The sequence below is a fragment of the Artibeus jamaicensis genome, unplaced genomic scaffold (assembly GCF_021234435.1).
Source record: "Artibeus jamaicensis isolate MK-2021 breed Jamaican fruit bat unplaced genomic scaffold, CSHL_Jam_final scaffold_537, whole genome shotgun sequence".
Taxonomy (NCBI): domain Eukaryota; kingdom Metazoa; phylum Chordata; class Mammalia; order Chiroptera; family Phyllostomidae; genus Artibeus; species Artibeus jamaicensis.
The window spans coordinates 17,284,351-17,308,695 of NW_026522047.1; the positions used below are offsets into that span (position 1 = coordinate 17,284,351).

A 24,345-nucleotide genomic window follows, 5' to 3' on the forward strand; every position below is an offset into this window, starting at 1 on the left:
AAGGACAACAAAAGAAACTGAGAGTGTACGTACAAGAGAATATTCAGGAGGCTTCTCCAGCAAGAGTTCTTTGGTTCTGTGGTTGCATGGGTACCTCTTGGCCTGCAGTGATGTATTCTTCAATCCAAATACCGGGTGCGATATTTCTGGATGGTATTTCTCAAGTATCCTATTTGCGATGTTGTGTGTGTATGAAACCACTAGAAGAATACTATGACAGTGATTACAAAAGGGATAGATATGTTTTCTAAATTCCAATCTGGACAATTCCAGATTGTCCAAAGTAGGTACAATCTGTTGTGTTTCATCTGTGTGTGAGGTGAGAGAAAGTACAACTCCAAGTGAAATGATCTGAATGTTCCCCCTCCTTTCTGAAATACGTATTCATCACACTTAATGTGATGTTCTTTCATTTCTATGCAGATTAGAAGTCGCATTAGGATCATTCTTACCCATGCAGACAAGAAGTTGCACTAGGTCAGTGAGTGACACAGCCTCTGCACCAGCGATGTCAGGTCATCGGGACACAGAGAGTGTATTGGATCTTGTGAAAACTGACAGAGTAAACTTACAGGCTTAACCAGGCCGTTCCAGCAACAGGGCCCCAGCTCTGTGTGAAACTAAGGGGGGTCCTGGGACAGGGGCCATCATGCCCCCTCTCTGAGACAGGGAAAGCAGCTGTGATCAAGGCATGATTGAACAGTCGAGACAGAACTAATGGTCCCCAGCCTGAGAGCTACAGAACCGATGCCTGGGGAGGTATCAGAGGAAGAGTAGGGATGAGCATTTAGGTTTCATAGTTTCAAAAGAGATTGAAGTCTATCCTGTTCCAGAAGTAACCAAGGATTCACACTACAGGGTTACTTAGATTACTGCACTGGTATCACATATGAGAATGCTACAGAGGCGAACAAAATCCAAACTGACCCAGCCCTTTTTATCAAAACAGTGATTGGTTTTCAAGTGCCTGTTTGTCTGAAGTTTAGGTTTCAGGAAGCATCAAGAACTGATGAGTATGGATTTGGGATTAGGAAGAAAGAGGAGACAAAAAGACAGAGTGAGTCACTGTTTTGCTCAGAGACAAGAGGAGACTCCTGAGAGTGGAGGACCGTGCTTTTGGGTGGAGCTCTTTGTTCAACACAGCCAGCTCCAGCACAGACCAGCAGGGAGAGACTAAAAAGTCCATTTAGGTTTTCCTGATGAAAGCAACCCCCCGGCGGTGGGTCGGGTGCCAAAGCCCACGGCACAGGTGCTCAAGTGCATTGGCCGTGGCCATGGCTCAGCCGTGGAGGTCCACCTGCCTGAGGACCCGGGCCCATTGGATCCCTGAGTTGGGACATCCGAGGGGTCTGGTGGCATCTGCCTCTGGACTTGCTACCTTTATAACAGCCCCTTACTTTTCAGGACAGCCGGAAGGACACCGAGGCATTGCATCATGATAACCACATGGGGAAAAACTGTAAGATGATTTCTTGGAGGCCAGCGATTAAACCACACCCGTGACATGAAAATCTACAGAATGGGAGACTGGAACCCTGGGAATGGTCACAGAGCCATGAACACTGTAGTGAGAAATAACCAGTAGCAACAGCTCCTGCTGGAAGAGCGTCTGCCCTGTGCCAGGAGGCAGCCCAGCTCCTCGGGGGTCATCGCGTCCAGGCCACAGCGATTCACACGCCTCCTGGCGCGGACCGACGGCCACCTGCGGCTGCCGACTACCAAGGACTGTGCTAGGTACTACACAAGTTTCACCTTTAATCTTTACAATCCCTTTGCAAAGTGAGAATTATTACCACTCCCCTACACCCTCCCCCCCCCTTGCATTTTACAGATGAGAAAGCTAAGATTCAAGGAAGTTCAGTGATTTGTCCAAAATCACAAAATCAGGATTGGAATGTGGTTTTGGAAGCTCCTTCAACTTCAATTTGATGACAATTATAAGGAAAACCTACCAAGCATATAGCAATGTATGAATAGTATACACACATATATATATGTACATATATACATGTATATACATATATGTATATATACACTAATAATTTATTCAAATAAGCTATAGCCTTAGGTAGCAACTGCTCCTTAAAGAGTTTATCTAATTTCTAAATCGTTTTCCCAACTTGGTGAGACTGACAACAGATTGGAGCAGACAAACAGACAAATGTGTGTGGGGCTAGTGAAAATGTTATGGAATGTTTTCGCTTTCTGGTTTCAGGCTGAACTCATCACCGCGCAGACTCAGAGTGACCTCACGTTCTTCCTTCCCTCCAGTGAGTCACGTAAAGGAGTTCTTATGACAAGTTTCCACCACAGCGTGCCTCCTAGCCCAAGGCGTTTTTGAGTGACATGTGTTTCCGTAAAGTTTCTCATTGCTTAATGACTTTTAATGACTGAAAACATGGGTTCTGGATGTCTAGACATGTTATTGGGACAATGCCAATAAACTGGGTAAAACTAAGTTGAAAATGGCATCTTTCTTCCTGATCTATTTTTTGTCCATTAAATAAATATTTATTTCATTTTAGGTGCAAATCAGATTGAGTTAATACTTGAGATGTGAGTTAATAATGAATACTGTGTTTCTTTATAGAAGGAACATAACATTCTGAAAATGAACTTCAAACAAATGTGAGACATAAAATTAGAGACATAACATGATTTCCACCTTGCTCTAAGCTTTCAGAAAATAAGGTAACATTTCCCAGGGGCAACTCTAGAGCCTTCCAAAGACAGGTTTGTGCCCATTGTGCCCCCGGCCCCAGCCTTTAACACTGACGTTCTATACTGAAAACCTTTTATGAGAACCGAAAAGATTTTTCAGGCCCTCGGAAATTGATTCAATCATACAAGGGTATTTCAAAGCAATGATTCATTCTCACGTTGCTAGTGTTCTTTAAAAGAGCGGCCAAAACCCCATTCCATTTAATTTGAAGAGTCGCTTGAATTTCACAATCATAAGATACAACTATCTGAGGGTAATATTAAATTAGTTTGTAAGTCTGTGATTCACTTACCCAGTGTGAGGGATTTGTGTGTAGAGCAGAAAATGATAGCCACAGTGTCTGCTGGTGTGAATCCTGAATTATTCCTAGGGGCGAAAAAAAAAAGAATGTGCTTTACAAACACTTTTATGAAAAGCCTATTTAACATATCCTAAGTCAAATGTAGTACTTACCTTCCTATTAACATCCCTTTAATCAATCTTGGTGACAGAAGTAATTCTATGCCCAAATGTACAGAAGTGTCTGAATTTCTTTTCTGAGAATCATTTCTGAGTCATTTATCCTTGAAAAGGAGACAGTTTTAAAATTGTGTGGTAGAGGTCTCCTAAGATGACACTTGTCATCCACGTATGGCACGGGACTTCAGGAGAATCATGCAGCAAGCACTCGGCTAGCTGAGGCTCCAGCTATCACTGGATGTTACCCTCGTGGCTTGAAAGGGTCTGTGCATCTCCAAACCGCTCAGGCAAGGAGCAGCATGTCCTGGCAGCAAACAGACCCATTTGAGAAATACGTGGTGTGAACAAAGATTCGACATCATATGCTTTAGTAAAAGAAACATCATTTTCAGCAGCTGCTGTATACTGAGTGCTCTGCATGTAAAAATAACAATTCCGTGAGATGGGCATCTGATGGCACAGGTGCCTCTCCTCAGAGTTGAGAAAACAGCAGCACATCCAAGTTGCATGAGTCACCCGGGGGCCCAGAGCTGGTACGTGACAAAGCCAGGGAGCTGGTCAAGCCCGGCTCCTGTGCCCACACTCTTCCCTGCCATTTCCCACTATTACTATGTAATAGGTTCAGTATAAAAAACTCAATCAAAGGCCGTTGAATGTTATGGGGGTCACGGTGCACATCACACTTGGGTTTCCTGGTGGAGATGATAAAGATTTAGAGAGCCGGGACCAGGTTAGAAATGTAGTTATCGTTCTTGTGTCCTTGGTCTGTTAGAAACGATTCCTTCCCACAGCATCAGGGTTTGGAGACACAGCGTGTCTATTCGTTCCCTGCCCTGAACTCAGCCAAGAGTCAGCAAACGGAAAAGTGCTCCAGAAGCCGACAGCGTGTGTGTACTTGCAGACGTCACGATCTGGCAACCTCTGGGGACCTCTGAAGGGGGAGATCCCGCCAGTCCCTTGGGAACCTGAGCCTCACATATAACTTTCGTTGGGAGACAGTCTTCTCTAAACAGGGCCCACACACAGTTTTCTTTGTTATATACTCACTGCAGGGCAGAAGGGCCCCCTCCTCCGCCTCCTCCTCACCCCTGGACACATGGTAAGAGAGCTGATCATCCTTGGTCTTTGCCTCCCTGAAAAGTCACACAGGCTCACGCTTCCTGAACAGGCTCACCTCCAGCTCACTGCTTGTCAACAACGCCCCAAACTGCATTTCTGGCGTCTCACCTCAGCTGAGAATTCTCTGCGGATCTGTATCCCTTGAGTACAACAAGACTGCCTTCCTGTTCCCCCACTCCACTCTCCTCTTTGTACTGTGGTACCGCGCTTATTTTTGTGCGACATGCCCGACGTATCCCCAACCCCTTCATTCACCATGTGATGGAGGCCTGATGTGAAAGGAACTCTGGGAGGTTCTGTAAACGCACGGAGCGAAGGAAGACAGAGAAAGAGACCGAGGATGCGTGAGGGGGAAGGAGAGTGAGTTTGGGTGCTGAAAGGAAGGGTTATTTCCAGCTTGGCAGGGGACTTGGGGATGATGACAGGGCGCACAGAGAACCTCTTGAAAACGATGACAGTTGATCTAAGCTTGAAAGAACAGGTTTCGACGTGTGCAGGCGTGTTCTTGAGGTCAAGAATAGTGAGACTGAACATGGACATGCGGGGGCCACAGGCAGACAGCAGTTCTTCAGGCTGACTTGGGTGCGGGGACACTGGCTGGTGACAAGCAGTGTGGACTTGATAAGATGGGACAAGGAGGCTAAAGAGGAGAAGCCCACGGAGCGGCAAACGCCTGAGGATGATGGGACGAGGCAGGAGACTCACGGCTGGGGCAGGGGCAGCGGTGAGAGACACGAAGACAGAATTAAAGGAACTTGTCAAGGGCTGGCCTCCGTGAAATACACGTTCCTTCCTGACAGCTTAAGAGCATGCACTTTTGGGGCAAATGCACCAAAATTTAAATCCAGACCATCTTTCTGCCTGTCTCTGAAGGTCACTGTCAGGATAAATGCCCATGTTTGTTAAGAATCTGGCACACTGTGAATGTTTAATACGTGCGAGTTATTTTACTGTTCGTGTTGCTTTGTCGAAGGAGGAAAGAGAAATGGGAAGCTCTGAGCACACAGGACCGCGCACAGCATCAAGGCCTCAACAGAAACAGGGAAAGGAGGAGGCCGGGATGGTCTGGGTGGGAGGCCTGGGAGCTGACGTTCAAGGGTACAGAACTGGTCGTTGTGAGAAGGTGGAAGAACGGTGTTTTCAAGAAACCTGGGCAAGAGAAGAAAAGGGTCACGGGAGATCGGACATGATCATCTGGAGAGCGAAGATGCAGGAACACCGGGAACCAGGTCCTCTCAGGGCCTAGAGGGCAAGACTGGGGGCGGGGAGGTCAGTCTGAGGAGGGGCGCCGCCTCCTGCCCGAGAGCTGTGAACAAAAGGAGACGAGGTGTGTGAAAGTACAGAAGATTTTCAGGTAGAGAGTGGGAAAGTGGCGGCAATTTATATCAGAGATTTTTACTTTCTTTCTGAGCTAATTCTATGGCCTGGGAACCTAAGAAATTAGCAAAGCCCACAGTAGGCAGTCTGGGGACCAGGACAGTCGGTTCACAACGAGCACAAACTCAAACAGGAGAGGGTGCCCACCCGAGACTGTACAGCACACAGCATGACTACTAGGCTCGTTCCAGAACGTTCTCCAGCAGTGCCTGCGGTGCCCGCAGCATGACAAAGGCATGTGTTCGCATGTACTGCTTTCTCGCCTCCTGCTGCCCTGGTGTAGAACCAATGGCGGCTGCGTCTGGACTCATGCCCCTGGATTTTCCCCCGAGAGAGTCTGGCAACACACGTCTCCTTTGGTGAACTTCGTTCTGCTTCATATTTACTCTTTTCCGGATTATAGCACATTTCCAATGTGACAAAATCTCTCTGGTCGAGAAGGTTCTGATTTAACCGGCTGCTGGCTGCCGCTGGTCAGAGCAGCACCCAGTGTGGCTGAAGTGGACATCTGGGGACACCCTGAGCTGTCCCGGGTTCCGGGGAAGGAGACCAAAGCCAGGCTCCCCCTGAGAGGCTGCTGGCCCCGCAGCTCTACTGACGGAGCCTGTCGGTTGGGAGCAAGGACCAGCAAATGAAAATGGAGTGTAAGGTTAAAAGCAATATTCCCCTCGAACAGGGCTGACTTATACTCTACTTATGAAGTACCAGGCCACTGCACGCCGTGGACCCTGGGGAAGCCCACGGAGCAGCAGATGCTCACTCAGCCCTCCGTTCACCACGAGGATGGTGAGCACGGGGCTGAGTAACCACGCAGGGGACACCGACTGCTTTCTAAGCCCTTTGTTGTCCGTACTCCTTCCTTCCTTCCCTGAACGGTGGAGTTGCCCTGCTTTTTCCACACAAAGGGACCTCAAAGCACAGAAGAGTTAAACAACTTCCTTCAAGTCTCACAACCAGTCAGTAGGCTGCCCCAAACCCTGGAGATAAGGTTGTCTCAGAGGAGAAAATTATGATTGTTATTTTTTAAAAACACCAAAAAACCACCACAAATTTAGTGGCTGAGAGGAGCTACCATGTTCAGCGCCCTTCCCTGAGCCACACTCTTCAGGGAGAGGGAGGGCTTGAGGGTCGAAAGGCCTGGAAAAACGAGCGGCCCTGTGCGTTGCACCGAAATAGTCATGACTATACTTATTTTCAGTGATTAGCATCTCTGTTGTGTCTGCTCACATTTTCGAAAGGGATCACATTACTATTTATTTTCTAATTCTACTTTATCTCTTTTTAATACTGATTTTCTTTTTATCCTGTTTTTATAATTCTTTTGATCACTTTGGCTTCCCCTGAGATGTTTATTTCCTTTCCTTCCCAGCTGGTCTTTTTATTCTCTAACAAAGCTTTCAATCAGTGTTTTCCACATGATATTTATTTCGCCTTCCTTTGCGGTGCCCACAGAGGAGAATGTGTCAGAAGGCTTTACTGGCAGAACCTCAGAATGGGGGGTAAGAAAACCCCTCTGAGAGACGGCGTCTGAGCCCATGTAAAGCCATGTAAAGCGCTTTCCTTTGTTAACCCCTGGACCTGGTGCATTTTGTCTTTGCTCATTTTAGGAGATGACCCCTGTGTCATTAGCTGAGTGGCACTCAAAACACCGCCCTTACCATTAGTGGCAACGCAGGCTTCCTCCTCTCCCTCCCCTCCTTCCCCCGCCCTCCCTCCCGGGGCTGTGGTGAGGGGCCCAGGAGACAGCACAGTGAAAGCCTACTGATAAGGATTAGAAGGCCTACACAAATATTTGAATATTTGTTTTCTTCCTTTTCCCTTGTTAATGGTTTCTTTTGTCAGTCTAGTGACATTCTTGGTTTCTATTACTCTGTTATCTGCTTATCAAACTGTCTTTTATATATTTTTAAAAGGCTCCCAATGACTGCTTTCTTTTTCTAAGCTTTTTCAACATTTTTTTTTTTAACTTTGACAGCTTCTCAAAGTTGTAGAAAGCTTTGGTCATTGTGGATGGCTGACTCTTGGTTTGATGAATCAACTCTCATTTCCTAGCAACTGTGACAAAGAAACGTCAAAAAGAATGTTTTACAAAGTTGGAAATGCTAATAGGGACGACTCCTGTCTCCGTTTTATAAATGAGGAAAGTGACGGAAGTTACACAGTTATTAAACAGGACTGAAACTCAAGTCCGCTGGCTCCAGAGGTGGGATTTATAACCTGAACACTGCTCTATAGCTAGGGCAGTGAGAACACCGCATAATAATCCTCAAATGTGTTTTAAATACTCAGAGTAGAAGAAGTTCACACGCCAGACACCAGAATGACAACATGCCAGTCAGTCAATCTAAGAAATGTTAACCAGGTAGACAGAGTATTGCAAGAGAGTTGAATTTTCCAGGCTGGGTCTCTCCTGGGTTATGCTAAACTTCCATCATGGGAGGTTAGTGGGCACACTGTACAGAAAAGATAGATCTCCATGCTGTGATGTGTGTGTTTGGATGTACTGGTTTTACATTTACTGAATCGGTAACAAAAAGACAAAAGAAACCCACAGGCCAATTTCACCAGTATTAAATAGGAAGGAACAAAAAGTAGGGCAAGAAAATTAAATTAAATAGCACATAAACCAATGGGTCCTTGTTTCAACTCTTGGTATCTCTGATTTGTGTTTCTGTGTGAACTTGAAGAATCCAGTTAAACATTCTCTATAAATTCCCTAAGCAAAACAAGCATCAGGGACTTTGAAGGTAAGTGAGGTCGTTTTGTGCAGTAGAAAAGCACAGGTCAGCACTCTGGGAAACAGCAAATGGGAGTGGACTTCCACTCTAGGTGTGCAATTTGCCACCCGACTTCAGGGAAGTCACTAAGCTACTAAAACCTGATTTTAGGTAAGTTACTAAACTGCTCTGAGTGTGAGTCCTCTCTGCAAAACTGTAACACGGGTAGTACTGCGGTCATTGCTGCCAGACTTACAAGAACCAGCACACACATGTGCCCCAGCACAATGCCCAGCACGGGGCAGGTCCAGCAAGTGCTGGCCATTTCATTCCTCCAACAGAATCCTGAGGTGCTTTAGGGTCTCTCAGCATGGAAACAAAGTGAAAACTATCTTCCAAGTTTGGGCCAACTGAAAAATCCCCAGCTGTTAACGGACTATCTTGTGGCTACACACTGGTGAGCAAGGAGCAGGATGAGAGCCACTCCAATATCCTGGTGTTTGTGGAAGAACGTGCAGAGCTGTGGTGGAGGCAGAACAAAAGGGTCTCGACACCACCAGGCCTCGTGGTGTGTCCAGCCTACTTCAGGCTGGAAATCCGAATTTTAATTCAGCCAGCTGTGGTACCCTCATCTCCTTCAGCAACCTGACGGCAGCCACGCTGGATGTGTCAGGAGTTTTTCAGTCACTGACAGGATCCTGCAGCTGACCTCGTCCAACAGGACAGGAGAGGGGTGAGATGATCACTGGGCCATGAGGACCAGTAAACAAGCAGCTGGTGAAAGGCAAACCATCATTCCTAAGGCGACCTAACAAGCTGTTTACAAAAAAAGCCTCGAAATAGCTCCTACTCTCAGAATTACCCGAATAGGTCACATTTTCTCTGTAACCTCGTGGCTCTAGGCTTTACTCTTACTCAAAAAATCATGGCCACAGGTGTGGTAAAAATGCTTCAAATTACACTGATCAGTGAGTTTTTATTGACCAGGCTCCTGCTCGACCAAGTGCCATACGGGCCAACCGTCACACGTGAGGGCCAGGCCCTCACGGCCCCGACAGCGTCTGCTTCATAAACAACCCAGCTGTCACCACCACCCAGCATTCGAGGGCCTGGTGGCTGGTCCCGAGCTCCCTTTCCAGGTCCTTCCTCTGCTCTCCTTGTCCCAGCGTGGTGTGTCTGTGTGTGCGTGTGTGTGTGTGCGCACGCGTGTGCACACCCCCATCTGCATAGTTGTATCTTCTCCCACCGTGACCCCTCTTTGCCTCTCTGTTTGTGGAATTGTTGGCCATGTTAACGACTCATGGGAAACCCCTTCTGTGCCAGGAAGCCTTGTTCTACCACTTTCTTTGGAAGTGCTTCCTTCTTTGAACCCACAGCAGGCTGGCTTACTGTATCACTGAGAGGACACTTAGCTATCTATCAATGTGTAAATCTAGTCTATAAGCTTGCGCAGGACCGAAATTACCTCTTACTTCTAACATTTGCTATGGTGACTTTCTCATACCAAAGGCTCAAGTAATATCTGTTGAGTATATAATGCTGGTGGAAGAAGTTGCATTGGAGGTAAGTCTTTAAGACTAGAAAAGATGAAGCAGGATGTGGAGACCAATTCTGACATGGGGGTAGACTTAGCGAAGGACAGAAATGAGAACGTGGGTTCTTTTAGGGAACGGCAAAGGCTTGACCTTCATCACAAGATTAGATGGTATGATTGCTGGTAGTGGTTCATGAGGCCAATGCTGCCCTTTGCCCCCAAAGTGAACTTCACTCTGCAGATACTCGATACCCAGGGCAGATCTCTACACACGAGCACTGCCCTCAGAACTTTGAGTCATTGGAAGCAGTGCGAAATGCATAAAACACATTTGGCCTAGAAGTGAGAATACCAGTAAGATAGCCATGGCAATAGTTTCGAGCAAGGTGAGGCTTTGGAAGCACAAAAAATATTACAGAGGGAGGGTCAAGAGATTTTTAAAAACTACTGATGTGAAGGATGCTGGTCTGATTAACTCCATGGATGGCGGTTCCATTAATGGTAAGTAAACAAATGGGAGAAAGAAAGTGTTGGGGGAAAGATGAATTCCGTTCTGAGTACCTTGAGCGTGGGGTCTGACGGGGACGGCCAGGCAAAGACGCCCAAACAGTGAGTGCGAAAGTAGGAAGGAACGCCGGAAGCCAGGGCCGGCTGGCCGATCACCAGCTGACCGCTGACCTCTCAGGCCAGCAGAACTCGGAGGCTGCCTAAGCACACGCTGTGCCCATGTGAGACGAGGGCCAAGGACGGACCCTTTCACAATGTCTCCGACTCCAGGGTGGCAGGAGCAGAAGGAAAGGCCAGGCAGACGGGAGAAAGACGGGAACAGTGCGGGAGTAGAGAGGTCAAGTCAAGAGCACGGTCCTTGTTTAGAAAACCAGTCACAGCAAGAAATACCAAGTCACTTACCGTGTTGAAAAGATGAAGGTTAAAAGCATGAAACTCAGCTGAATGGAAAATACTGGAAAAAAAAAGATTGAATCTAAATTAGGCCTATAAAAGCAGTATCTGTAGCATATTTATTGGTATGCTTTGTTTGATCTGAAATTTATGAGAACTCAAATAGAAAAACAAATGAATAAATAAGCATAAGTTGCCGGAATGATAAAATCATTGAAATTAGTGGGACTCAACCTGTTCTTATTGACGATATCCTCAGATAAAATCTATGAGGTCTACTACTTACAACAGAGCTAAAACCCTCTTTGATTTGCAATTTGGTTATTTAATTTGTTCAGTTTAGAGAGGGCTCGTTTATACTGAGTATTTACAGCAAATGGCATAAATACAGTAGGCTATAATAAATAGTTTGGAGTAACTCACTTTGATTTTAATAACAAGATTATTTGATAGGGCAATTACCAAAAGTTGTCTTTGGTAGTACAGGATAAATAGAACAAAAGATTTCTTGTTTTGGTTAACAACCAGGGTTTTAATTACTTATCACATTTAAAACTATTGTTCTGAGCTCTGCCTACAGCTTGACAGAGACTGAGAAGCCGAGACTGAATGGCTTATACACCCAGGCTGACCTCTCCTGTGGCTGCTGCTGCCTGCCAGCGCATCTCTATTCTGGAGCGGAAGTCAGCCAAGTTTACGCAAAGGGCCACAGAAGACATATTTTGGGCTTGAGGGCCATGTGGTCTCTATGGCAACTTCTCTGTTGTTCTGCCTTCTCATCCAAAGCAGGGGCAGATAACACATGAACAAATTCTTGAGCTGGCACTTGTGTTTTATAGTCTGCTACTTCTTATGGTAAAATTATATTACTTTGAGTATAGAAAGAGGATGTAAATATTCACATTTTAACCAACTGTTATTAAAAAGTAGTATCAAATGGTAGAAATTCTACTTTTCATTCATGATAAAGAATAAGATTCATTATAGTAATATAAATTGGCAAGAAAGTGCTCAATCTAACATTTGAATTTGACAGATACTATGGCTTCTTTCACCTGGCATCAATCACTGTAAATCAGACGTAAAAAGACAAGGGCCATTGCTGGGGTCTTTTTGAGAAACAGGTACCTGTGATACTGTCACCGAGTACATACAAGAGTGTGAAACGCAGTCTCCTTTTCTAACCAAATGAACATTCAAAATGAATTTAGGAAACACAGTGGCCGCGCTTTGCTGTCGAGGAGGCCAAGGGGGCACCGACTCACTGAGGAGCAGGACGATGACGAGGCTGAGTCTGTCCAGGTCGATGTCCGGGTTAGAGAACGTGCCGCAGAACGTCGTGTAGATGATCATGAGGAGCACGCTGCTGCTGACCGCGCCGAACGGGGGCTGCGTCCTTTCCAGCCAGTCCTTGATGTACCTCCGGACGATCTGAAACACAGAGATCAACAGGTGGCCCCTTTTCAGAGACGCAGGGGCGGAACAGGGCACCTCAAAGCAATTCTGACAGCAGGAAGATGTGGAGGGAAGGGAATGATTTGGACGGTGGCCACAGTGGATTTCAAAGCTTCCCTGCCATGCCGTTCTTCTGGGGAATTCAACCTTTGTAATGCAGCTTCCACTGGTGTCCATAATGAGAGTATATTTTCAACTGCATTCAAATCCATCCTTAACCTTCCCAAATGCTCTTTGCTGGCTGTCACGGAGACATGCCCATTAAGCGTCCCCAAAGTTTATCTCCTCTGCTCATCCTAATGGATGTGCGTAATTATCACAGTCCCCTTTGCCTCGACAGACAATTCCAAGTGTAACTTTGGGAATCTTAAAAATCTGACAGCTTCAAGAATTTCAAGACAGTAGATAATCGGAAGTGATCCATGGAACATATTAATATTTAAAATGCTAGCAATGCACCAGAAGTTTTTAATTAAATTATAACTCATGCTTGAAAAGCGAAAGTGCATGTGTTGTGGGAGCTTGAATAATTCACACTCTGAATATCGAGAGTTTTTGTGAATCCAAAGACAAATGCCATTTGCATGCTTTTAGAATTCCAGAATTAACAATTAAAAATGAATCGACCTGTCCTAATTTTCCTGCACAGTCCCCTACACAGGGAAATATAAAGCTATATAGCAGTCCTCTCCGATTTTAAAACCAAATCAGATATTTAAAATCAGGACAGTCTGAATATTGGGGATAACTTTTATTTGCATGTAACAGTGAGCCACTCTATTTAAAACCTTTCACTTTCAAAGGAGCCGAACGAGCCCTGTAATAGGGACTACAGTTGAGACTTTTCAGTTTTGAGCCACTCATTATCCTGCATAATTGAACACGAGATTCCACGACAGGCTGAATTACCACGATCCATGAACAATAATGAGGTCAGGGAACCTCTGACAAGGCTGATGGGGTTCTGTCATCTTCCCCTGTCACTAAAAAGCCCTAATTTGTACTGGAGCCTACCTTCACAGACTGCGGAACAAAACAAACCACTCTCAGGAGTACCTCTGAACAAATGGCTGTTGAATCAACTTCATCCTTTCTGAAAGACTGACTAAGTAAAGTAACTGTTAGTAGAAGGAGTCCTGGCAGAAAGCTGACCAGTTGGTACAAGAAAGATACAGGGACAACACTTTGAAGCCCAGGTGGGTGGAATGAAGGGGAAAGAGTGTCATATATACACAGATAGAGTGGGTAATTTTTTTAAAAGTAGATCTTGTAATTAAAGTTACAGCTGACAGAGGCTGGTGTGGCTCAGTGGACTGAGTGCTGGGCTCGGAACCAAAGGGTCTCTGGTTCAAGTCCCAGTCAGGGCACGTGCCTGAGTTGCAGGCCAAGTCCCCAGTAGGGGGCATGAGAGAGACAACCACACACTGCTGTTTCTTTCCCTCTTCCCCCCTCCCTTCCCCCTCTCTAAAAATAAATAAAATCTTAAAAATAAAAAGTCATGGTTGAATTTATAAAAAATTATGGCTTTTGGGGAGGAGAAGTGATCATAAACCATAGTAATTATCTAGGGTTCATTTCTTTCTTTAAAGGTAAAATGTAGTGAAGTAAAGAGAAATAAGAGCAGCCCCTTACACAGCATTGTGCACTGATGTGTTAGAATGTTGTAAGTTCTGGATAATGGCACTCAGAGTCCCCAGACGGCCCACGTTCACATCTGTCACGGTGGGGGGGGGGGGCGGGTAGCGCTTATTATATGGGACTTTTGGTAATCCGTTGTGCTTGGTAGCATGACCTGGAGTTACCCAAATTTAATACAACTCCACTCATTTAGGAAGTATAATGAAACTAAATGGAAATTACATGGAGTTATTGAAATCGATGTGCACTTCCTATAAAAATTGTTAAACATACAAAGATCTCTCTGCAATAGGTTACAGAATGTACAATTCTAATTCTAAAAGTAAAGGTGTCTTTCCCACCACCACCGTCCCCTCTGACCAAATAAACAAGTACACGGAAATGAAGTATAACTTGAAAGTGAACTCCATTTTCAAACCCAGGCAAATCTCTGATCAGCAGCTGACTTAGTTAACCTAGTCACCTCTTTCTTCATGACAAACGCTCAGAGGCTCGTAGCACACAGGGCTCTTTTGGCACAGCAGGTACTGGGGCTCCTGAACCCTGCATCCTCCTCGCTAAAATCCGTTTCTTCTAAACACATCAGTGCCTTAATCTGGACACTTAATCTCGATAAAGAAAATGACCAGGAAGTCAGGAATTGGATAGACTGACAAGTGCAACAATAACCCTAGAGGAAAAGAGATTGTCTTTCCCTGTCTTACAGTGATATTTATCTGTGTTTTCTAAGTAGATCATTTTATACCTTGCCTGGCTCTATAGAGCTTTTCCATCTTCTTTTAAAATTAAATTCACAAAGCAGCTGTGTTTGCACTGTGTAGCTAGAAAAGTGTTCGAGTGCTTCATAAACGGCTGGGGGAAGCAGAGTTGATATGCCTCAGAGATGTGCTTCGGATACCAACCAAGAGAAGCCGAGGCTTCTCTTAGTTCAGCCACTTACACTGTTCACACAATCATTCTCTATTTGTCAAGCATCCATGCCATTCTTTAATGCCCCAAGCTTCTCTGCCTTATAGAAATGTTTAAATTCTTATAGAAAACAAGATTCTTCTCGAGATACATCAACATGACCAGACTGACGCCTCAGAATTCCCTCGTGGGGAAAAATAAACGGTCAAGACAAGGGGGGACAGTGAGTCTGCCTCCAGATCGACACCCCTTCACCTGCTCTCATAGCTCAGAGAATCTTAGGCGTTCCACATTAAGTGACAAATTCTCATTTACTTGTTAGCTTTTTCCTATGGAGCCGGAAAAAATCTTCCACGGCCTTTTATTTTCTTGTCTCACTTTCTACATTTTGATTTTCTCTATTTTAAATTAAGCATCAGTAAAGGTTAAAGGGAGACTTGAATCCAATCTTTGGGCTTCTAATAAGCTGAGACACACATCAGTCACTGCATGGCCTGCAAGGCGGAGATTTGCAAAACTCACACATCCCAGATGACGGATGTCCACATACCAAGAAAACTGAGAAATGTAACAGCTGTCATTTTAGTTTCCGTTTTTTTTTTCAGGGTATTTTAAGTGATTTTTGAGTGGGGATATACAATAGATAATTTTTCATGCTAAGTCTGAATTTTAAAGTTATTTTTCTTCAAGGTGGCTTCAGATGGTTTCTTTAGTTTCTATCCACTATTCCATCGAATCCATACATTTTCATAAGGTGTTTTGTTTCTTCATTAAAATTCCATGGGAATGTATAGTCAGGGATATAAAATCAAATCCAATTTATAAAACATTTTTCTTTTAAAATATTGTGTGTTAAATATCGAGTAGATTCAAAATGATACAGTATGCTTTATAAAAAAGTATAAACAGCCACATGAATGAACACAAGAGGCACCCATCGTCTACTTAACACTGAACATTCTTTTCACCGTGACTCCCTCTCGTTCTCAGGAGAAACGCCACAGAGATATGATCCTCCTGCTCCGGCCAAAGCTGACAACACAGGCTCGCAGGGCCTGCACCAGTTACATAAAAGGTCAAAATCCTGGCTTAGCTGAATGAGCAGGAATCGGACTCCTATTTCCTGAGGGGGCCCTGGATTCTGGGGCTCACCTTCTAGGTAGAGGAGAGAAGCCTCAAAAAGCAAAAACAAACAAACCAAAAGCCCACAATGATCCTATCAAGCACTGGCTTAAACTGGATGGGGTGACAGCGAGCCTCCTGCAGGCAGGTGAGGAGCGGAAGGCGAGGAGTGTCCCAAACACAGGGACCCACTGGTGCAAAGTGTCTCAGGCAGGGGCAAGGCCAGTACATCTGAGAGGCGGAGCAGAGCCAGGGAGCCCGGAACGTACCGGCAAGCTGGAGAGGGTTGGGGAAGTGAGAGGGACCTTAGAGGGAGGCACAGGCCCTACTGGGCAGGAGTGAGATTTCTGGGAAGTGTGACGTATCGTTTTGCATTTGGGCTCCTGAACCTGAAACGAGGTGAGACCCAGTACGCATTCCTCTGCAGCAAAGCTGGAGATCTCGGGAAACGGCTGCTGCGGGCTCCGTGACAGTGAATCCAGACCCTTCTCAGCCAATCTCTTTATACAGCTCATTCCCTGCAATGGCGTTTGCTGTTAACTGCTCTTATCACAATGTAATAGAGTCTCTGCTTCTAGGAAGCGTGCAGATAAATTACAGTCCGTCCCCCCACCCAGCCATACATGTAGAATCCAGCCCCTGGGAGAACCGGAGCTCAGTCCCCACTGGGTGTCTGAGCAGGTCCACTGCGTGTCGGGGGGTGTCTCTGTGCTGAGTTTGAGGGAACGAATAGGGGTTTGCTGGCAGAAAGGACAGGATGGCAGGTGAAAGGCATGGAGCAGTGAGGGGCCTGGTGGGGGCGGGGAGTGGGGTGCAGGCAGCAGAGCAGGACAAGAGCCTAAAGGAAGGGTGGAGGGTGACAGTGGAGAGGCAGTTTGGGGCCAAATGATGAATGGCTTTGCAGGCCACACAGGAACGGGCAACAGGAAGCCACAAAGGACATTCTTAAGGAGGGCCTGGTTTGCATCTTAGGATGACCCTGGGGCAGGAAAGACACTGGACAGGAACGGGAAGAGGCTCACAGGAGAGGCGGGTTTGGGAGGTGCAATAATCCAGACGAGCGATGGTGATGGTGTGGCATCCTCTCTGGCGGTGTGACCTGAAGATGCCAGGTGTGAACGATTTCTGGGGCAGAAATGGTGGTGGTTGCTGACTACCTGCCTGCAAGGAAGGAGACCAGGGAAGGGAGGAGGCCAGGTGGTTTCTACATGTGGAGAGTGGGCTGTGACTGCTAGTTCCTGCCCTAGACTATAAGATGGTGGGGTGGTAGATGTGAATATATAGGTTTCCTCTCTGAAAAAAAAAACAAAACCAAAAAAAATCAAAGCACTACCGTACCTAGAGTACTTTGAAAAGAAGCACTTACACTACTTTTTGGCTACCTTTACTTATAACTTACTGTATTACTTTACTTCTGGGCCTGTAAAGGATAAGCAATTGAACAATTCATAATTCTTCTGGATGAATATTCTTAATTATATAAATTCTATAGGCCTATACCTTAAAAAAAACCTATTGAATAACTGAGACGAAGATCTTTTCTTTATCCATGTGTTTTAAACCAAACACTTATCACTAATAGACATATTACCAAGATCCACTAAGAAAAAAATGCATAAGCCTTGGCTAGTACATGAAATTATTTTCAGATCCAAGAAAATAAGTATGGGTTTAAACTAATACTACCCATAGCATAAGCCCTTAGCACGTCTAGAGCTGAGAAGGGCAGGTGGGTATTATGTCTCTTTAAGATGCAACATTTCTGTCACTGATCACAGAACTCTCATTCATCCACTCCTTCCATCATTCATTCTTCATTCATTCATTCATTCAACACACATTTATTGGGGGCCTGTGCTCTGGGTATGGAAAGCAAAACAAATGTGGTTCCTGTACTCATTACAGTCTGAAGGGGGAGACAAACAGTTAACAAGGGAACCAATGGTATATAATAACAAAAAAGAACAGGAAAGGAATTGAACAAGGTGCTGCAATAAAGATGACCAGGAGTCCTTAGATAGGCAGGTGGTTCAAAGAAGACATGAATTAAAAAGTCAAATGAGCCATGAGCTGGGGTGGGAGGGTTGCTGGAGAAGGCACACAGAACACACCAGTTGAGCAGGAATCAGAGAAAGCCAGGGAGGCTCTCTCCCTGAGTGCAGGAAGTGTGGTAGGGCTGTCAGAGAGGTGGGGTGGGGGAGCACATCAGAATGCCTGTTCTGTGATGAGCACAGAGGGAGAAGTCTTTTTTTCTATGACTCCACAATTAATTAAATGGCATTCATTGAGTGCTTTAAAACCCTTCCTCCTTACCCTAAATTCAGTTCCTTCTCTAAGTACAAAGTGGAAGTAAAATAGAGATTAGTGCAAGTGTAGTGGATGGGGGAGCCACCACCCTGACCCATCCCTCCAGGAACACAGCACTACTCCCGCATCTGCAGGCCGTGCAGGTTTGACGGAAAGATCGCAGCCGCATTTCTGTGGGAGCTGCTGCCCAGAGAGCAGATCCAGCAGAGGTCAGCTCTCTCCTGAAAGTGGGAGGGGGGTGGCAGGAGGATAAGGACAGGCACTGTTGCCCCGGGCAGAACAAGTCAGAGGGGTGTCCCCACGCAGGGCCCTGTCCTGGAGTGTGTGGAGGCCATCGCATGACTGCATTGTGGTCACCTCCTCCCTCATCCCATTGTCCTTTTGTCAGTCTTCCAAAGGTGTGGAGCCCAGGGGTACTTAGGCAGGGAGACCTCAGCCTCAGAGTGCATTTCCCAGGGAGCCCAGCCTAAGACCGCATGTAAATATTGCCTGTCTACACATACATCATTTTTATAGTCAACACTCCGAAGAGTGGCCTTCTGTTCAGTGCCCTTAGGGAATTTGACGATGGTGGTGTGACTGCCTGCCTCGGGCTCCATAATGACAAAAACCTTCCTACGCATCCATATTTCCTTTGGTTCTCACAACCACCCTTTACCGTAGGCATTATTACTATCATAAGAGTTAATAAATTACGGATCTAGAGCTAAGGAGATCGAATGATTTGTTAAAGGTCACACAGGAAACACAAGGTAGAACTAAGTCTAGAGTCTAGTTGCTCTTAAACCCACGTCTATGCTTTTAATCATGCAAATATACTGGTTCCTAAGACTTGCTCATTTGGTGACACATTAAATTCTTTACTTCTTTACTGTGGCTACCTATGAGTTAAAAAAGAAAACAACCTTGCTTTAAAATTTGTATGCTGATAATTAAATTATATGCTTATTATTACCTTGTTAAAAGAAACTGAAATATAAGAATTTATTCCATTATCCAATTCAACAAGGATGATGAAGGGAACTAAATTTTCTAAGATCTAATTTAAGGGCTAATAGAATTAAATGTTTGTTTTATCAATTACAGGATCACGAATCTGATAACTGATGTCAGAGGGGTCTGGGAAGCAGCCAACCAGAGGCAGATGCTCACTCCCAGCCGTGGCCCTAAATGCTGAATCCGCATTGGAAGTCATGGAGTAAGGTAATGGCTTGCGACATGTTCCCAAGCTTGCTGCACGGCTATAAAGAAGGGATAATAAACATTAAAAAAATCAAGATTCTGTGCAGGTGTCCCTATCTATAGCTATCTGTAAAGCACATTGTTATTAACAACAAAAAAGAGACTATTGTGATTGGTACAACCTATGTTTCATTAAACTGTCTCTTCCTCCATCTCTTTTCTTAACTCTCCTGACATTTGCAATTTGATCTGTAAAGAAAAGAGCAGACAGAATTAGAGACCTTACCTGTCCAATAACGAGGGGAACCACAACAGTCATAAAAAGCTGAGAAAAGATAGATGTAAAAGGCACAGATGAGGATGAACCAAGCTGCAAAACAAGAATATAAGGAGTCAGTTACTGGGAGTCAGTTAGCAAACACTGCTATTCATTAAATCATGCAATAGATGACTCTCTCCTGTGCACCAAAAATTTGGTAGCTGTACACAAAAAGCAAGAGGTTTTTAATTTTCCAAAATTAACATAAAATAACCCATTAAGTAGTTTAATATACAGTTAAGATTGAAGAAAATGATAACTATGTTGTTTTATAATTAACTTGCTTAATATTAAATCCATGATAGCTCATGTATCGTCATAGGTTATGCGATTGTTATTTCACCTATCAACTACCTAAAACAAATAAGTATATTTTATTATTCTCTCATCAAGAGGCACATAAAATAGTTTCTAACTTTCCCACAGTTTCAAAACAAAGGCAATGAATTTCATATTCTTTAAATTATTATCTTACACAAAATCTAGCAAATGGGACACCCTAAGGCACGACTTATCATTAAATCTCAGTATAGCTCTCCTAAATGTGTATGTCCGAACACCGGTCATGAGTCCTGCTTCGGTCCATCCTTTTTGCTGATGACTGCAGTCTCGGCTGCAAAAAGATTCAATGGCGGCATCACACGATGGTGTTGTCTATGAACACAGTCGCCCACTCACATTAGTGTCAGCCACCAAGAACTTCTGTCTTCCTATGACCTTGAGTGGTTTTCCTTCGAACTTGAATGCTATCCTTCCTCTGAACTCCTGGTTTTCAAGCCTGACCAGCACTAGCCCATTCCACAGGAGTTTCTCTGTTTTATGACTCCCTTTTGCAACCAGGCTCACTCAAACCACCACCAGTGAGCTCCCTGGCCCCCGGCACTTACTTTCACCCTCTCCTGCAGACCAAACCTCAATATTCATATTTACTTAAGTTTAGTTCAACTTGCAAATACCTCTGGGAAAATGATTTTTGTACAATATATATTGAGGAAGTGAGGACTGAGGGCATGGAATGTTAAAAAAATCCATCAAATATTTAGATAAAGAAAGTCAAGAGCTCAGGATGAAATGGTGTGGGATCAGTATCTTCACTGATTTCCGCATGAACTGGCTTACCAAAATCTCTTCTACACCCTGGAGCGTTTTATAAAATTCTGGGCCCTGGCCTCAGCCCCAGGCTAGAGGCACTCAGAATGCCGAGAATGCGCGTCCTGCCCACCAGGCCCGCGGGACTTCAAGGCCACCTTCAACACTGACCCCTGGCTGCCAGTGTAACCCCGCCCACACACACACACACACACACAGCCGTAGCCTTTCCCTCCAGGACCAAGACGTTCCAGAGCAGGAAGAGCCTGAAACGTGGAGCTGCTGAGGGACAGACAGGTCCCTGGTGTACTAAACGCTATACGGCTGTTAGGTGTTTCTTTTTAGGCGAAGCCAAAGCAGTAAAAACTAATAATTCCAGCCTGTTTTAGAGCAGCTATGTCCTTGAGGCACAAGGTATTTAACAAATATATTCTCTTCACAAATATTAATTCCAAGGATGTCCCTGGGGCAAGGACTGAAATCAAGAAAAATGTATTTTACAGGAAATTGAAGCACTGGGTGAACAGAAAAAAACAGTTTAAAGAACAAAAAGTTTTCAAGTTCAGAAACAAGCAGCTCGATGCTCTACCCATTAGGTTTACAAAGAGCTGGGAGGGGCAGCAGGATTCTGGGTGAAGACCTTCTGTTACAAAGGGACGTTTCTTGTCTGGAATCTCGTGGATGATCGTACATGGCCCTGTTCCTCTTTCCATTTCAACTTCACTAAGTTAGTTACTGTCACCAGCTACGGTCCGCCTGTCATCCCAGTGCTTCACCCAGGAACGGGCACAGAGAGAGTACGTTTGCAGAAGAACAAACCTGCACAGGATGAATGAAGGAGGAATCTGAACATGAGGTGTTACAAAGTGATGAGCGTGCGGTATTATAAAGCTGACATGGTATCATTCTCTTCTCTGCTTGTTTACCACCGGTAACACTATTCATTCTAATGTGCACCTAGGAACTAAGGGCACCCAGTCATGACAAGATCCAGGTGAAGAAAGGATGAGAATGCGTGTGTCTCTGTGAGTGTGTGTGTCTCTGTGAGTGTGTGTGTCTCTCTGTGGGTCAGTGTGTCTCTGTGAGGAGTGTGTGAGCGTGAGTGTGCAGAGCGGAGCCGGGGCCTGTTCTCCGCCCTCAGCTCTCCCTCACTGGCCCCTGGTCCTTACTCACTGCAGTTCAGCAGGGGAAGACCTGACGTGGACAGAACCTTCACCCTGGAAGAGACTCAGGGTCCCACCCCACTCCCTCTTTTTCAAGACGTGAAAACTGAGGTTCAGAAGGAAGTGACTTGCAATTAACATCTCTAATACCTCCATTATGGTACGAAAGTGGCTACGCTTCTAAAATGCATGCAAGCCGCCCGTCAGCCAGGTCTGCACTGTGGTAGCAGCCCTCCTGCACTGGGAACCCAGTTAGTTTCCTCGTAAAGGATGACTGTGGAGCAGTAAACCCAGAGATCAAATGGAGAGAAAAGTTAAAACATGACCTCACTTACTAGTTAATTTGGGGGTTATATTCAATCTTGATTCTACCTAAAAGATCAAATTTGATAAGAGAAGTAAAGGCAAATCCACCGCAACTTTGGTTTTAAGAATATTATGTATTTTAGTCCCCATCCATCCATCATTCGCATGTTTGGTGTTTGGAAGGCGCATGTTCCTAGAAGACAGTGGCCGGGGCTGCAGGGTGAGGGGAAGTGGCCACTGTCTCCACGGCCCCTTTTCCTCTGAAATGCCTGTGATCTTTGCTCCACTAGATGAAGAACACGAGTGAGAGCAGCCCTCCTCGGAGACTCTGTCAGATCAGAGGCCAGAGCGCGCTAGCCCGGGATGTAATTAACTGGGTTACGCAGAGCCAGACTGGGCACGGCGGGGAAGCTGGGGGGAAGTCCCGCAGGACGGCTCCCTCAGAAGTGGCTCGAAAAGCAGGGAAACCTCAGCACTGGGGGCTAATTTGGCAGACGTCCTTTCTTTTGAATTGGCCCCCGGGCTGTCGCTGAGGTCAGTGTGAAGATGCAGAGGTACCTTGGGGGAAGTCTCCGGCCCTGTGAAGCCCGCCCTGGCATCCAGAAGAAAGAAGAGTGAGCATCTGGCACAGGGCGGCCTCCGAGCACACGGCACAGAGAGTCCGAGACCCAGTCATTCTGTATGCAGAGTTGGTCTGAACTAAAGCAGGAGGAAATACGCTGACACGTTTCGTTCTTCACATTTTAATAAGGAACCTGCCCTGGTTTCTACTGAAAAGGCCAATGTGGTTTTGAAACATCCATAGCTTGCACAGTTGGGTAAACTGGCAGGTTCAGGAAAGCCTTGTACCAAGCAAGTGCTCTGGGCCTCGCTGAGATACGCAGGCAGATTTAGTGGTAACCTGTCCCCTACGGCCAATCCGCACTTTAAGACACAACCCATTCAACAGTCCAGTCATCGGCTACTTTCCTCCAGGAGTATAGAGCTGTAAAGCAGACAACTTACAAGTAGGTTTGTTTTATCTAATGCTGAAAAGAAGAGATTCAGTGAAAATTAAGTATGTGGGAACGTAGGACCTTTGTGTCCAATCATTCGAAAAGCTACTGGAGTCTCCTGCAGCCCAGAGCATGCTGAGACATGGGATCCAATGGCGAACTACACTCAAGCCCTTCCTCTCCGGGGTTCGATTTTCAAGAGTTGAGTTCTGTGTGCAGGTCTGCCCAGCACCAGGGCACACTAGCTCCTTCCCATGAATATCTCTTCCCTCCCCACTTGGAGCTAGAAAAGTTCCAGTCTTTCTCTCCGACTCAGTGCAAGTGTCGCTTCTGTAGGAAGTCTTTCCAAACCTCCCCCCAGAATGCAGACCGGGCTGCCCCTCCTTCGCGGCTCTGCGTCTCCACTGTACATCTCAGGGTGCTTGGCTGCCCATGTTCACAGATCCGTCTCTCCCAGTAGTCTCTGTGTTCCTGAAGGTCAGGGACAGGGTCTCATTCGAGTTCCCCAGGGCCCAGCAGGGACCATGTGTTCCATCCAGGGCAGGGGCTCTTACACTTTAGTTCATCAGAAGCCCCTGCAAGGTTTGTTAAAACACAGATTGCTTGGCGCCCCCCACCCCCCCTCAGAGTTTCTGATTCAGAGCATCCAGGGAGAAGGATGAAAAGGGCGGAGAATCTGCATTTGTAATAAGGCCCTGGCAGATGCTAGTGCTGCAGAGCTGGAGGTCACACTTTGAGAACCACCAATCGGGTACATAGTAGGTGCTCAACAAATGTGGGTTCAGTTCATGAATGAACACAACACATAGATAGGAAAAGAGGCCTGATGGTGTTTTCTTTCCCTCCTTCCAATGTGGGGTGAGTTACAAAGCCTTGGTTGATGCACAGACCCAAGAAAGGATCAGTAGCTTGGCCTCCCACACAACTGGCTCATAATTATACGAATGGCAACACTGTGCAGTTTCTACGTGCCAGACACTGCTCTAAATGCTTAATGTGTGTTGAATAATTTAATACAGCAACCCCTTGAGG

At 45.7% G+C, this 24,345-nt stretch overlaps 1 protein-coding gene across 2 annotated transcripts in view; it reads right to left on the bottom strand.

Moving 5' to 3' along the window:
- Positions 1-24,345, bottom strand: part of SLC10A7 (solute carrier family 10 member 7) — a 191,923-nt gene that overhangs the window by 17,917 nt on the left and 149,661 nt on the right. For both annotated transcript variants that reach the window (XM_037162355.2, XM_037162354.2), the window contains 4 exons: positions 19,728-19,811; positions 12,094-12,259; positions 10,838-10,889; positions 3,015-3,088 (listed from right to left, as the gene is read on the bottom strand). In XM_037162355.2, the coding sequence (XP_037018250.1) occupies positions 3,015-3,088; positions 10,838-10,889; positions 12,094-12,259; positions 19,728-19,811 (376 nt within the window). The remainder of the gene's footprint in view (positions 1-3,014; positions 3,089-10,837; positions 10,890-12,093; positions 12,260-19,727; positions 19,812-24,345) is intronic.